Below are 13,194 nucleotides of genomic sequence, written 5' to 3' on the forward strand. Positions count from 1 at the left end.
AATGACCTAAGTGTAACCATTCAGCTTCAAGATATATGCCGCCGTTACATTTGATCGACAAAACATCTCCCATTGCAGACGATGTAAGCCAATCAGCGTTCGCCCTCGGCCGCTCTCACAGGTAGGGATATGGGACATTGGCTGAGACAAAAGACTTCGAGTTACGTATGTGACATTTTTTACGTCAAATGGACTTACAACGGTAAGTGATGTCTTGCTGTTCCGTCCTGAGTAATAGTTTCGATTCTGCCGTAATAGCAAACCTCTGCAAATATAAATGTATATATACCGGACCAAACCTTCATCAAGGAACAGAAACTAACAATTTCTACACTGTTAAAAACATCTTCTCAAAGCGTCTCAATTTCATATAAATCATGCATTTCAACAACCTCTTCACTTCCATTGGGGTAATGGCTTTACTGCCAGCCTTTGCTCTGGTGATGGCCGACAACTGCCAGATAACGCCATCAACTGAGAACTTTACCATCCCACTCGACTTTTGTTTTTTCCACGACTTTGGCATAGTCGATGTCCGAGTCGAGATACCAGGAGCCAATCTCAGACCCAAAGACAAGGCCGATCACCTGGAGCTTCCCGCTCACGTCAAGGCAAATGCTAGCCCCATTCATCTGGATGAGACGTATGGAGTCAACATTTACTTTAAAAACGACTGGACGAATGCCCATCGTTGGGAAGTAAATGTTCCTCTTATCGTGTCACTCTACGTTGATCTACAGACGCGAATTGATCGGTCAAATTGCAAGCTTGGGTTGAAACTTCACTTGACAGGCTCGGGTGCCTTGGGAGCTCTGGATGAAAGTATCCCCCTAACCGAAATTGACAATGACGGAATTAAGTTTCTCGCACAGAGCATGGGGCTGTGTTCTTAAGATAGAACGCATCTCGGAGTATTAAAGGGGTTCACTTCCATCCGAAAGTGCCCAGTTGAAGGAGAGGGTTTGGGAACCTGAATTAAGGTTCATCGGGATTTTGGTGAGCGGGTATTCAACATACCACGCTATTCTGCTTTATACATCTTGTTTAAATTGACCGAATTCACCCATATAGGCCGCACTTCTCTGTAATAGTGTTCATGAACCACACCATCTGCAAGGGTAACAGTCTGAGACAATGTAATCCAGTTTCGTCCTTGCTCCAGCTCAGTTGTACTGAGAACAGATCAACCTAGACGCTTGTCTAGCTAACGATGACATCTTTTATAAGTACTTATATACGAGTCATTTTCGTTCTTCAGTGTTTGTTCACGTAGTGTGTTTTTTTAAATTGGGGAAACTTTGTCATTATTTATGTCGGTGGAGCACTCTTCATCTTCCTGTTTTTGGCACCGTTTAATATACCTCAGTATGTAGCTACGTTTAGCCTCGGATCGTTCATGCTATTTAGCACCATTTCTTAGGCTTCCAATTTGGGATAACAACACTTCCATCATTCTGAAGCATATTCAGGGTGCCTTGCTGCCTCCACGCATGGATAAAGTATGCCGTGTTGTGCTCCTTTAGAAATGCGCAATTTGCGTCCACCGTCTTCCAGAACTTGGTATAATCAGCAACGCTCACTTCTGCAACGGCAAAACCGGTGATGTAGCCGCCAGCATGCAAAACATTGTAGCCTGTAGCCCACATCATCTGTAAAAGCGAAATGCAATTAGCTTTCTGCAATAACTTCGCCACAGCAATGCCTGTAATTACCTCTGAGATGATGAGTGGAAACTGAGGGAGGTATTTCTTATACCACAAGACCTGATTGGCGGTATAAGTCCAAGCATCATCGACCTGGATGTTATGGTAATAAGCCATAACATGGGCGTGGATAAAGTCCAACACTGGTTCAAGCGCCTTTCCTACAACGCCCAATCCAACACCCAATCCATCAGAACCAGGTGCACCGCTCATCAAATTTGGTCTATCCCAATCTTCACTAATTCCCGCTGGAATACCATGCTTGTTCATCTCCTTGCGGAAGTTGGACATGCCCATAGTCAAATTCGTCAGGCTGGCTGGCGCAGATGCATTGCCAGTGCTACCAGCCGCACACATGTCGCAATCTCCAACTGGTTCATTGAGATATTCGGCGGCATAGATGACATACGGTGCAATTTTTGAATATTTGCTGTTTGATAAAGTTTCGAAGAGTGTCGTTTCCAGTACTTTTTCCCAAGAGAGCTGTGACCCTGGTTAGCCGAAACTTGAAGAGACGCATAAAACTCATTGGTATTGAAGAGACTTGCATCATTACCACTAATTGGGAATGCCACTTGGACCACAACTCCCATGTTGTTCAAAATAGCAGCCTCGAGCACATTCTCCCACAGCTGCGTGGTGTAGCTTTCCGGAATGTACATGCGAATCATTGTGGCGCCAAATTGGCGCTTCATCTGCTGCATGTGAGAGCTAATACTTGCAACCTCAAAGTCTTCATTGGTGAACTGAAAGGGGAATGAAAAGCCGAGAAATCCATAGAAATCAGATTGCGGACACCACCATTCTTCTCTCGAAACGTGCGGAGGCTGCAGATCTGCATTGAGTCTCGCCTGGCTGCCGAATGGAAAACAATTCGGATTAGGCGCTGAGCGCTGGGATACACGAGCAAGGCCGCTTACTCCAGACAGGAGCGCTGCGAGAGAGGCGAAGCTCAGCGAAACAGGCTTCATGGTGTTGTGCACTGGATATTGGAGTAGGTGGAGATGTCCTTTGCTGCTAACATTTCACTAAGAAACTCCATTGCGAGAGAGGGTGACTTGGACTTTTATGTTCTCTGCGGATTCGTGTACGAACAAGGCAAATGCACGAGAGTGGAAACGGTGAGGCCATCGGCACGACGACGATACGTTACTTGGTATGGCTCCATTGGTCAGTTAGTTATCCAGTGCCATTCAATCGCATGACAAGATCTCTATCCCCAGATTTTCGTATCGTAGAGGCATTGGCTCTATTAAATTCTGTAGAATCTGGGGACCCCATATTTGGGCGTTCTTAATACTCGGCATCTCGGCATCGTCTTCGGCCCTACTCACTTTAGTTCACATATAACCCCTGCTTTGCCTTCATTTTCTCTTCAATTTGTCTAAACATCCCAATTAGCGCTACTTGAGCATATGGAGGAGATGATGATCTTGTGTCCAATGCGGAGAGGAGACCGTGAAAAGCATGAGTTCACCTTGTTTGCAGTTCTAACCAGCAGGCCGTTGCCTTCTATTTAGCATCATTCTCGTAACTACATGTATGGAGTTTTCGTTCAATCTCATAGATAGAGATATTGAAACATGTAAACAGAATACCAGACGGGGTTTCGGAAGCGGTGAGAGAAGTCAACAGAAAAATGCTCTACTTACATAACCCAGCGCAACAACCCACGCCAATTCACGCCATGAGCTGCCGAAACAAAGACAAAAATATGAAATAATACTCAGTTCTAAGCTATGAAAAGAAAATAAATAAAAAAAACGCTCTGTTGGTATATATGAATAAAGATAACCTTCATCTCCGCCCCTTCAAAACTCCTTTAGTAATGCACCCCAAGTCTCACAGGCTGCACCTGGTCCACGACAGCAAGACCCAACGTTTTCCTCGTGTTCAAGCTCAATTCAGTGCTCTGAGCTTGAAGGGGGCCTATGGCGATGTCTGGGTCACTGCTGTCAACTCTGGTATATCCATTCTTGGGCACCACAGTCTCTCCCGAAACCTTTGGCTCTCCATCAACCAGCTCGCCATACTTCACCTTCCTGCTACCGAGAAGATCCAAGATCTGGTCCGCCGAACTATTCGAAGATCCGTGATTCAGCAGCGGCGCTCCCATAGCTTTTGCAATCTCAAAAGGGTCCAGCGAAACCTCTCTGCCCAACTTCTGCCAGCCCCAGATAAGGTACAGGATAATCAACAGCTGGAAGGCCATGCATCCAACCGCAATGCCAAAGAAGTTCCAGTGTGCCCTGTAGACTATTCCGACTCTCGACACGAGGGCATCTGTTGGCTTGATCGGGAGCGGCCCCGCGTTGGGCAAGTGTATCGCGGCAAGGGCGCTGCGGAACATGAGCTCGCGGACGTTGTTGATCATGTCTTCCCTAGGATCTGACCATGACATGGTACAGTTGCCGTAGTCTTCAATCTCCGATGAAAGAAATGTGCTTGCAGCCTGTCCAAACGCAGTCACCAAATACGGTATGGCGCTCATGCCTCCGATGGCGAGCGTCGTGTTGGAGTTGTACTGCGCTTGCAAAACAGAAGCGATGCCGCCAAACATGGTCAAGAATCCTCCAGCCCCAACGCTGCCCGAACCCAGTTGTTGCCAGTCGGTAAACTTGGTGATGCTAATCGTGGTGTTCTGATCGATACTCCAAGGCTGAAGCGTGACACTTCCGTTTGTAATAGTAACTGTGTAATCGACGGCGGCGGCTCGTAGAGTGCAATTATGCTGCGTCAATTTTCCTTTGCACGTGGGTTCGGGCTTATACAGGACGGAGAGGTTCATATGATTGAGGGCATTCACATCCTGCGATGGATTCCAATCGACACTCGTTCGAAACGTCGTGAGCTTGTCACCCCTGGCTGACGCAAAGGTGCTAAAGTCGTAGTCGAATGTGCTGTCTTTGCAGTCGACATCGAAGCCCGGCGCAGCGATATGGAACTCGCAAGTCTTGTTGATACAGCTAGATGGCATCGTGATAATGCTATGGTTCGAATACTCCTTGAATACCTTTGCAAATGCCGGCATCAGCAACGCAGTTTGTGTTCCACCACCTGCCCAGCCGCTAAAGTTGGACGGCAGCGTCGTGTTGAGTACGGGTATATCGACCTGATCCCGGTACGGCCCAATCGTCTTGCTCGTCGTGTCCGAAGCCTTTTGCAGCACAGCACCGACGGCGATGCTCACTATAAGAGCGACGAGGGATGAAATGGTAATCATGTTGAACAGGGTCGGTCTGAAGATGCCGACCAGCAGGTTACCTTTGACCTCGAGGTCATAGTGAAGCTCCTTGATCTTCGTCCCTCGGAGAGCCTTGAGCCACCACGAGATGGCGAATCCTTCCGAGTTTGCCACCGACAGGAACAGAACAGCGATAGCGCCCATAAGAGAGAGTAAAACGGGAACGGTAAAGTATTTGTTGTGCGTCGGCCACTGGTTTGTTTCTTGATCTTCAGACAGGGCGAGAACGAGGGCCATCATGCCACACGTCACCATGAATCCTATGACGGAGCCGACCGTCCTCCATGGGATTCTCTTCCACACGCCCGGCTGCCATTGAATTCCGTCGATCGACATTGTGGGATCCGTTCTCGAATATGCGTAGTGCGTGTCAGCCATGATGGAAGAGCGAGACTCGCGGCATGTCAACCTATGTATACACGCAAGTGAAAGAGGCCTGTATCAGGGGTCGGGCTTTCAGCTGATATCTATCACTATTCAAAAAAGAAGGAAGAGAAAACAGAAACAGGCCTGTTAGAGAGGGAGATCCATTATTAGGACTCCAGCTGCCACATGGGAAGACTCCCGGTTTAGGCCTCAGAGCCTCAACAGGTCCTCTTGGCAGTATCGGAACCCAATGTGTGCATGGGGCCAAGGTCAAACTACATCTCCATGCAGTCTAGCCGGACGAACAATGTGCCAGTTTCTCTGACCATCAGCTTATATTCGCCTAGACGAGTTCTATTAATATGTTACTAGAAACGACCGGGTTTTCCGCCTATCCGCTTTGCAAGTCTCCAACGGAGCAGATCATGTTGATTGTCCAATGATAAGCAGTTTTCTTGTTAGCATATCCGTGCATTCGCAACGACTAGCCGTCACAACCCCTGTCAAAGTAAGCATCCCACCAAGGCCGATTGCATATTCCCAGACAAATTTTTCCTAGGTTTGAAGGAATTGGTTGTCTATCGGAAATCCTCCTATCCGGCGCGGCAAGATAGTACTGCATGTGGCGCGATTTCATGTTATCTGTCTGTACTAGACTGCTACTCAGTTTTGAGACAAGAAGAACGATTGTACCTTAAGTTACGACAAAAATAATAGCGATAATAGCGGTGACAACTAGATGATCAGCACATGTGAACAAGTAATTATCCCGAGCCATCTATTAATGCCTACGCAGTCAGCCTCGCCGGTTACTAATAAAGAAATGCAAAGATGGAGACAAAGGGGGTCGTGATTCAGCCAACCAAACCTCACTAGATTACCTGATTAGTGAATAGGTCAGGAGCACAACACACCAGCTAAGATATTTCCAAAGCTGACATTGACTTGTATCCCGAAAACCTCTCAAGTTCCACATCAAACTTGTAGGCATAATTTCCGGAAATAGTAGGGTATTTGCGAGTAAAAATTAGATTTGATGACTATCATGATCATCAGCGATGTTGATATTCAAGAGGCATCATCTTATGTCTATTTCAAGAAAGCAAGCAGCAGCAAGGGTCTAATTTCCGGCGTCGCGCAAACTACTCAAACTGGCACTCGATGCGGAGACTCCGAATCCCTCCATTTTCAACGTCGTCTCACTAAACCCCCGTTGTCAGCTTAATCATTTCCTTCTAAGACCTCTGTTGCTTGTAAAAACTCCATTTAAGCATAATCTAGCCGCGCATTGCCGCGGGATCCGGGATACGCTTGTCGCTCTCGTTCAACCTCGGTAGCAAGATACGAATTTTATTTTATATAGCTCGGCTTTTACCCTGGTTCATTCGCGGTGATAACACATTCCTCCTTTTGTACGCAAGGACGGCGGATAAGGTTCTCACTGAATGCAATCTGTTGTTGTGACTGTTTGGACTACTGCAGTATGTACGCCCTGAGACGCTTCGTTATTATAGCTGAAGGAGCAAGTGGAATTATGCTCCAGGGTCGGAGTTTAGACGGGGACAAATTAATAAACAGCTCCCATATCCTTAAATCACAGGCCCAGGTTAAGCATATTGCGATTCTCTCCCCTCACAGGAATCCATCTAATAATATTCTACATCTTGGTGCTCTACACGTATTCATGCGGGTGATAGATTGAGTTTACTTATAAGCCTTGGTTTGACATTCATTCTGTGCATGGAACTAGTAATCACAGCTGGAGATCAATTATAGAAGCCGTAGACACTAGCCGATAACAGACTCAACTTGCAGCTACTCTATCCATGCCCATGAGCTAATCGAATCGACGTTTTAATGAAAATATTCATTATTACAATTACACAGCAGGTTCCGTCTTAATATACAGGTAGGTGTACACATATTGTTTCTGTGTAACTAAGTAGTCTACGCCTCAACATCCATGGTATCAACATCTGCCGAGCCATCATCCAAGTTCAAGTCTATCAATCTCGCGTATTGGGCCGTGAGGCGCTGTAGCTCGCGATATTTGCCTGTTGTTATGTTAGCTCGAATCCAAAAGGAAAGGATAGCCAGGATTGACATACCAAGAATAAGAACCACTCCCTTTAAGAGTTCTTTCCGATCCCATCCACAGAGCTGCTCATCCCGACTATACCAGCCGCGGCCATCGGCCTTCTCCGAGTCTTTCTCTTCAAGTACACCGCCCAGCAAGCTATTGAGAAGCTCTTCGACCTTACCTCTGGCACCCTCGGCACCCAAACGCTTGGCGTACATGAACAAGTATAATCTGAACTCGTCGCTTGCCCCTAGCTGCAAGGCACCAGCGATGCGATTCTCCAAATGGGCAATGCTGACGCTGCTCTCCAGGCCTTCGGCCTCGGACTTCTGCATAACCATCTTAATGATTCGCTGCAGTGCGTAAGCCCTCCCCTTAAGAAGAAACTCGTTGGTTGTATGTCGCTCAAGGAATGGAATGATGCCCGATGATACGGTGACGGCTTGGCTGCCTTTGTCCTTGTCATCCTTCGAGTTGGGCCCAACAGCGGTAGATTGCAGGGCTGAGATGGATGAATCGTTCGAGTTCCAGTACTGAGAACCCACAGCCCACCATGCCTCGCTCAGCCGCTGCCAGGTGTACATGTCTCGCGCGTAGAAGTAGCCGTCGCCGTTTGTCAAGGTCACGATGATATGGCCAGTAGAATTGAGGTGGGCGGATGTGATGCCCGGCCCAGGGGTAGCAGAATGCTGATTTAGTGATGCGGTCGCAATATCCAGTATGGGGCCAACGGACACAGGGGGGTGGGGAGAAGACTGTGTTTTGAGATCCCAAACATGGACCAATCCGACCGCTGTGATGGTCATCAGCCAATAATCTCTGCATTCGAGGATGACAGGCTGTGACTCCAAGATGATGGGGTTCAGAAGACGTCTGCCGGCACGAGTCCAAACGTGTAGCGAGCCATCTTCACAGGCCACAGCCCAGAAGTACTTGCTAGCAGTTACCAAGATGACAGCTCGTGGCAAGAATTCCTGCCATATTAAGACTCCTCTCTGCGTAACAAGGACGTGGGCTGGATCACGCGGGTTGACATCATTTTTAGCCTCGAGGATGATGTTTTCTGGAAGCTTGGATGCGTCTTCTAGTGAGGCAGCGTCGGGTTGTAGCACGCCTCGCTCAAGAGGCCGCAAGATATGTGATCGTATCTTGGGGACAGCCAGGCGGACCTGGGCATATGAAATGGACGGATTCAGCACGGCTGGCCGTAGAAATTCGGGAGTGGGAATAACGCCATGCTCAACAGGAACAAGCGCAGCGTGCTCGACACCATCGGCTCCGTTGGTCACAACAGCCGTTGGGCCACCAGTCACCCGCTTAGCCGCAGGCTCCTCATCCTCATCGAGATCGGTAGTGGCAGCCCGGCGCTTGTTTCCAAGTAGCATGGCGACAATCCCCCCCTTTGGCAATCCGTCAAAGGGTTTTGAAAGATCCAGTATCGTCTGTGGGGCCTCATTTTGTGTGTTCTTCGTCGCCGTTGATCCGACAAGCTGGCTCTGGGGTAGAGATGACTGCCCTGTGCCAGACGACGAGACCAAGAGCGGAGCCACGCGCTTCCTCCCATCCTTTCCGACAGTAACCCGAGACTTTAATTCACGAACCCGTTCGGCCGTCTTGTCTGCAGCCTCTTCTGGCTTTTCACTAGTCTCTTTGTCTTTGTCTTTGTCTTTGTCTTTATCCTTTTCCTTGTCCGAGTCTGCACCTCCATTAGCAGTCGACTTTTCCGGGACCGACGCAGAGGATTCGGCCTTGCTTGCTGGAGTAGACTCCTTTGCGGACTCGGGCTGGAAGTCGCCCATGAGAGCACCCATTCTAGACTGCACGGCCCTTGACTCTCCGGCTTTTGCATGCTCTTCCAGCATCAACCCATCCACATCTTCAGCGATGCCCATGCCCTTTCTCGAGCCACCGTATTTCTGCAATGCCTTGGCATTCTCCTCCTGCTGAGCCACCCACCCCAGCTCGCCCTCATCAAACTTGGCGACAACTACGCTGCCGTCCAAGCTAGATGCAAACAGGGTCTGGCCGTCTGGTGTCCACGCCAGATCAGAAATAGACTTACCCGCAATGTCCTGCAAAATGACAACAGGGCGGGAAGTGTTGGTATTCCAGATACTCAATGTCTTGTCCTGACCAGCCGACGCAATAACGGTGACAAGCTGGCCACCGTGGCCATTGGCCGCGCCGTTCTGGCCGGGTTTCACAGTATGAAAGAGTCGAGGCGAGAACATGCACACCTCGGTTGGCGCCTCGTGTCCGATCAGGTTGATCTCGCTATCCCACCTCGTGCGCTCGATGATAGCGACGGAGCTAACGGGGCCATTGACTGCATTGGCGGCAGCAATGTGATTCCCATCCGGAGACCAAGAACACCGTCGGAAATATGTAGTCAGGGGGGAACTCTTGAACGGGGAGCTGATAGTGGCGTCGAGGACAAAATTGTTTATCATGTCATGCTGGGTCGCATTCGGCGCGGGCGGGGTGAAGCGGAAGATTTTGATTGTTCGGTCGTCGCTGGCAGTGGCGAAGAATTTGTTGGCAGGATCAAAGGTGATGCCCTTGACGTGGCTCTGGTGCGCGGGAATCGACTTGAGCTTCTCAAACGTGTGGCCCGACCAGACAACGACCTTGGAGTCGAGCCCGACAGACACGAGCAGCGAGGAATCATAAGACCAGGCCAGGTCCTGCACATCGTTCTCGTGCCCAATCAGGCGCTTGTACGTCTTCCAGTTCTCGACGGGCGGCGGCTCGTTGGTGCCAAAGGTCGGTGCTGGCGGCCCCTTGTCCAGATGATACACGCAGATGAGCTTGTCGTCGGCGCCGCTGGCCAGGTAGCGGCCATTGGGCGAGAAGCGCACGGAATGAATCGTGCCCAGATGGTGGCTCATGTGGCACAGCTGGCGAGGCTTCTTGTAGTCGCCATCGTTGGCGTGATAGACGGCGTCGGTGGACCAGATGCGCACATGGCCGTCGCCGCCCGCCGTCGCGATTCGCTTGCCGTCGGGCGAGACGTGGCAGCTGTAGACCTCGAAATCCTTCTGCTCGCCGCTGTGGCTCAGCCACGAGGGCTTGATGATGCGCATGTCGGGGGAGGCGCGGGCATTCGGGAGGCGACGATGGTGGATGATGTTGGTGTTTTGGCGATGGTGATGCTGGGGGCGATGATGTTTGGATTTGGATGGTGTTTTGGCGATGCTTGGTTTCGTGCCAATGGAGGCTGTTAGTGGCAGATGCCTGGATACCTTGGGTGGGCTAGTAGCTAAGCGTGCCAGGTTAGTACTGATACTGGTCTCCCTATCAGCGAAGCTTGTAGCGCAGGTACCTGTACCAGATCAGGACTTTATTAGGTCGTCGAGGTATGAAGCGCGTAAAGCAGCTGACTGGACGCGCAGGCGCGTTTAATTTTGCCAGGGAGCTACAGGGTAGCACTTTAGGCCAGTATTGGCAGCACAACTCGATCAATTCTATGTCTTCCTTTCGTCTTTCTTCTTTCTTTCTTTTATCTTTATTCTTTTTTATCTTTCCCTTTTAATTATCTACATCGTGTATCCATCTATCAGACCAAATACCTGCAGTGATGGAACGGTTCATCTAGCTTCTGAATTTTATAATGGTGCAACAACTTAATGCATCTTTGTACACAATCGCGCTTTACAAGACTAACTCACATTATGCCACGCCATGAACTTGTTATATCATTTACTACACGAATTACCCAATAGATCTGAATTCAACCTGCTAAGTGCTAACCACTAAAACTCCATCGCGCTCAAATCGCACAATCAAAGAACATTCACTCACAGCTCGATGGGGAACCGTTGCCTCATCCATTTGCCGTACTTGTATATCAGGACCGGAAGGGGAATCAACGATATCGCAATAAACCCAAGCAGAGAATTTCCCCAGCCCACTCCCAAGCTCTTATACAACTGAGGCCCAGCCAAGGGCAAGAAGGCAGCTATCGTATTTCGCAAGACGGCAAATCCAGCAAGGCCACTCGCTGCATATTCCGGATATGCATCGACAATGTATGTCTGAATGGGCAACAAAACTCCTACGATGCCAATTCCAAACGGCGCAATACCAATGATGGGCACAATCCAGTGAACGGCCTTGTCAGCGCTCCATCCATACCAGAAAAAGGTGGTAGGCAGAATGAGGGCAAACCAGATGCAATCCGGGAGACGCATTTCGGGCTCGTAAACACCGTCGTTGGCAGCAGTCATACGGATAACTGTGCTGTCAGAGAGAAGAGCAAACGACAGCAGGCCGATTCCATACCCGACAAGCAGCGTGAGATACACCAGGCCTGTGATACCCAGAGTCCAGCCATAGCTGCCCTCGAATGTGGTTGGGATGGTGTTGTAGAGGAGATACAGGCATCCATACGCAAAGGCAATGTACAGCGACAGCCCAAAGATGTTTGGCGAACGAAAAAGCATCTTCATTGGCCGAATCAGTCCAAGCGTCAGGATCTGTCTCTTGCTTAGGACAGGGGCATCGGGGTCAGTGTAGCAACTCCGGAGCTCGGGCTGGCTGAGCTCCTTTTGAAGCCTCTTTGTCTTTCGTTCAATCAACACTCGATGATTTGTCTCACGGTTCAAGAAGATCATGGCTACCACCACGATAGCAGCGGGTATAAAGGACAGCCAATTGACCCAACGCCAGCCGATGGTCTCAGACACAAAGCCACCAATGACAGGCGCAACGGTAGGGCCGACAACGGGACCCAGCATCCAGATAGTCATTGCCTTTCCACGTTCAGTTATAGGAAACATGTCGCCGATAATACCACCGCCAATGGTTTGACATCCTGAGCCGCCAACACCTGACATGAACCGGAAGAATATGAGTGTATTGAGCGTTGGAGCAAGCGCACAGCCCACGAGCCAGATGCAGAACCAGGCGCATGCGGCTATAAGTATCACATTTCGACCGTAAATCTCGGACAAGGGCGACAGAAACAGAGGTCCAATTGCATATCCTAGCAGAAATATGCTGACGGGCATCGATCCCAAGGTAACATCGTCCACGCCGTAATCTTTCTCCAAGGCCGCCAGCGAAGGTGCAAGGATGGACGAAGCAAAAGGCGTCATAAACGTAATGGCTGATAACAAGATTGTGATGAACCACTTGCGGCTACGAGAAAAGTTGAGTGGCATATCGGGATCGTGCTGACTGTCCCATCCGACAATGCCCTTTTCAAGGTCTGTGACAGGGATTATTACCGGCGGAGAATCTGTTTCCTGCTTCCTTTTGCGCGCTGATGATAACCTCCTGAACAGGCCAGACCGCGTTGAGCTGTTATCTGCTGCTTCGACATCGACATCATTCTAGTTGACGGGCATCTGTTAGTAACGGGAGACAAGTTGGAATGGTCTGGCATCTTTTCACTTGCCGCTTCATTTTCATTTGCCTTTTCGAAAACCTCGCTTTCTAGAGTTTCTTTTTTGGGTGAGTCTTGCCATTGCTGTGGCTCTGAAGCGGTCAAAGAACCCGACGAGGAATCGCCGACCATGGCGCTTGGTGTTTTTATCTTGTCGGCCAATTCCCGACTGTTACTCGGCGAAATTTGCGACTATCTGGGTTACAATGCTTATTCCCGTGTAAAGATGATAAATCAAGAAGTCTTAAATACCGGTCAAAATCCCAAAATTTTCAGCGAAAATGCAAAAGAGGGGAAGATGAATTGTATTAATGTATTCCATCAGCCACCGTATGGGATATATACTCTGTCCAACAAAGGAGGAGACCATCAGCAGTCGGCGAATAGGAAATAAACAGGCATTCCCGGTCAAAGT

The 13,194-nt window shown here is 49.3% G+C and overlaps 5 protein-coding genes across 5 annotated transcripts; 1 reads left to right on the forward strand and 4 right to left on the reverse strand.

The window, feature by feature from the left end:
* Nucleotides 1-377: 377 nt before the first annotated feature.
* T069G_09101 (uncharacterized protein) lies at nt 378-893 on the forward strand (the record flags this gene model as incomplete). Its single annotated transcript, XM_056176311.1, has 1 exon — nt 378-893. The coding sequence occupies one exon, from the start codon at nt 378-380 to the stop codon at nt 891-893; it is 516 nt and encodes a 171-aa protein (XP_056024789.1).
* Nucleotides 894-1,403: 510 nt separating this feature from the next.
* On the reverse strand, nt 1,404-2,674 carry T069G_09102 (uncharacterized protein; the record flags this gene model as incomplete). The annotated part of the gene is made up of 3 exons (XM_056176312.1): nt 1,404-1,649; nt 1,713-2,194; nt 2,260-2,674. The coding sequence occupies 3 exons, from the start codon at nt 2,672-2,674 to the stop codon at nt 1,404-1,406; spliced, it is 1,143 nt and encodes a 380-aa protein (XP_056024790.1).
* Nucleotides 2,675-3,525: 851 nt separating this feature from the next.
* On the reverse strand, nt 3,526-5,325 carry T069G_09103 (uncharacterized protein; the record flags this gene model as incomplete). Its single annotated transcript, XM_056176313.1, has 1 exon — nt 3,526-5,325. The coding sequence occupies one exon, from the start codon at nt 5,323-5,325 to the stop codon at nt 3,526-3,528; it is 1,800 nt and encodes a 599-aa protein (XP_056024791.1).
* Nucleotides 5,326-7,260: 1,935 nt separating this feature from the next.
* T069G_09104 (TUP1-like enhancer of split domain-containing protein) lies at nt 7,261-10,476 on the reverse strand (the record flags this gene model as incomplete). Its single annotated transcript, XM_056176314.1, has 2 exons — nt 7,261-7,367; nt 7,422-10,476. 2 exons carry the CDS (start codon nt 10,474-10,476, stop codon nt 7,261-7,263), a joined length of 3,162 nt encoding a protein of 1,053 aa, XP_056024792.1.
* A 714-nt stretch (nt 10,477-11,190) lies between these two features.
* On the reverse strand, nt 11,191-12,911 carry T069G_09105 (major facilitator superfamily domain-containing protein; the record flags this gene model as incomplete). Its single annotated transcript, XM_056176315.1, has 3 exons — nt 11,191-12,602; nt 12,681-12,726; nt 12,822-12,911. The coding sequence occupies 3 exons, from the start codon at nt 12,909-12,911 to the stop codon at nt 11,191-11,193; spliced, it is 1,548 nt and encodes a 515-aa protein (XP_056024793.1).
* Between the last annotated feature and the right edge of the window lie 283 nt (nt 12,912-13,194).

This window comes from Trichoderma breve, chromosome 6 (genome assembly GCF_028502605.1).
Source record: "Trichoderma breve strain T069 chromosome 6, whole genome shotgun sequence".
Taxonomy (NCBI): Eukaryota; Fungi; Ascomycota; class Sordariomycetes; order Hypocreales; family Hypocreaceae; genus Trichoderma; species Trichoderma breve.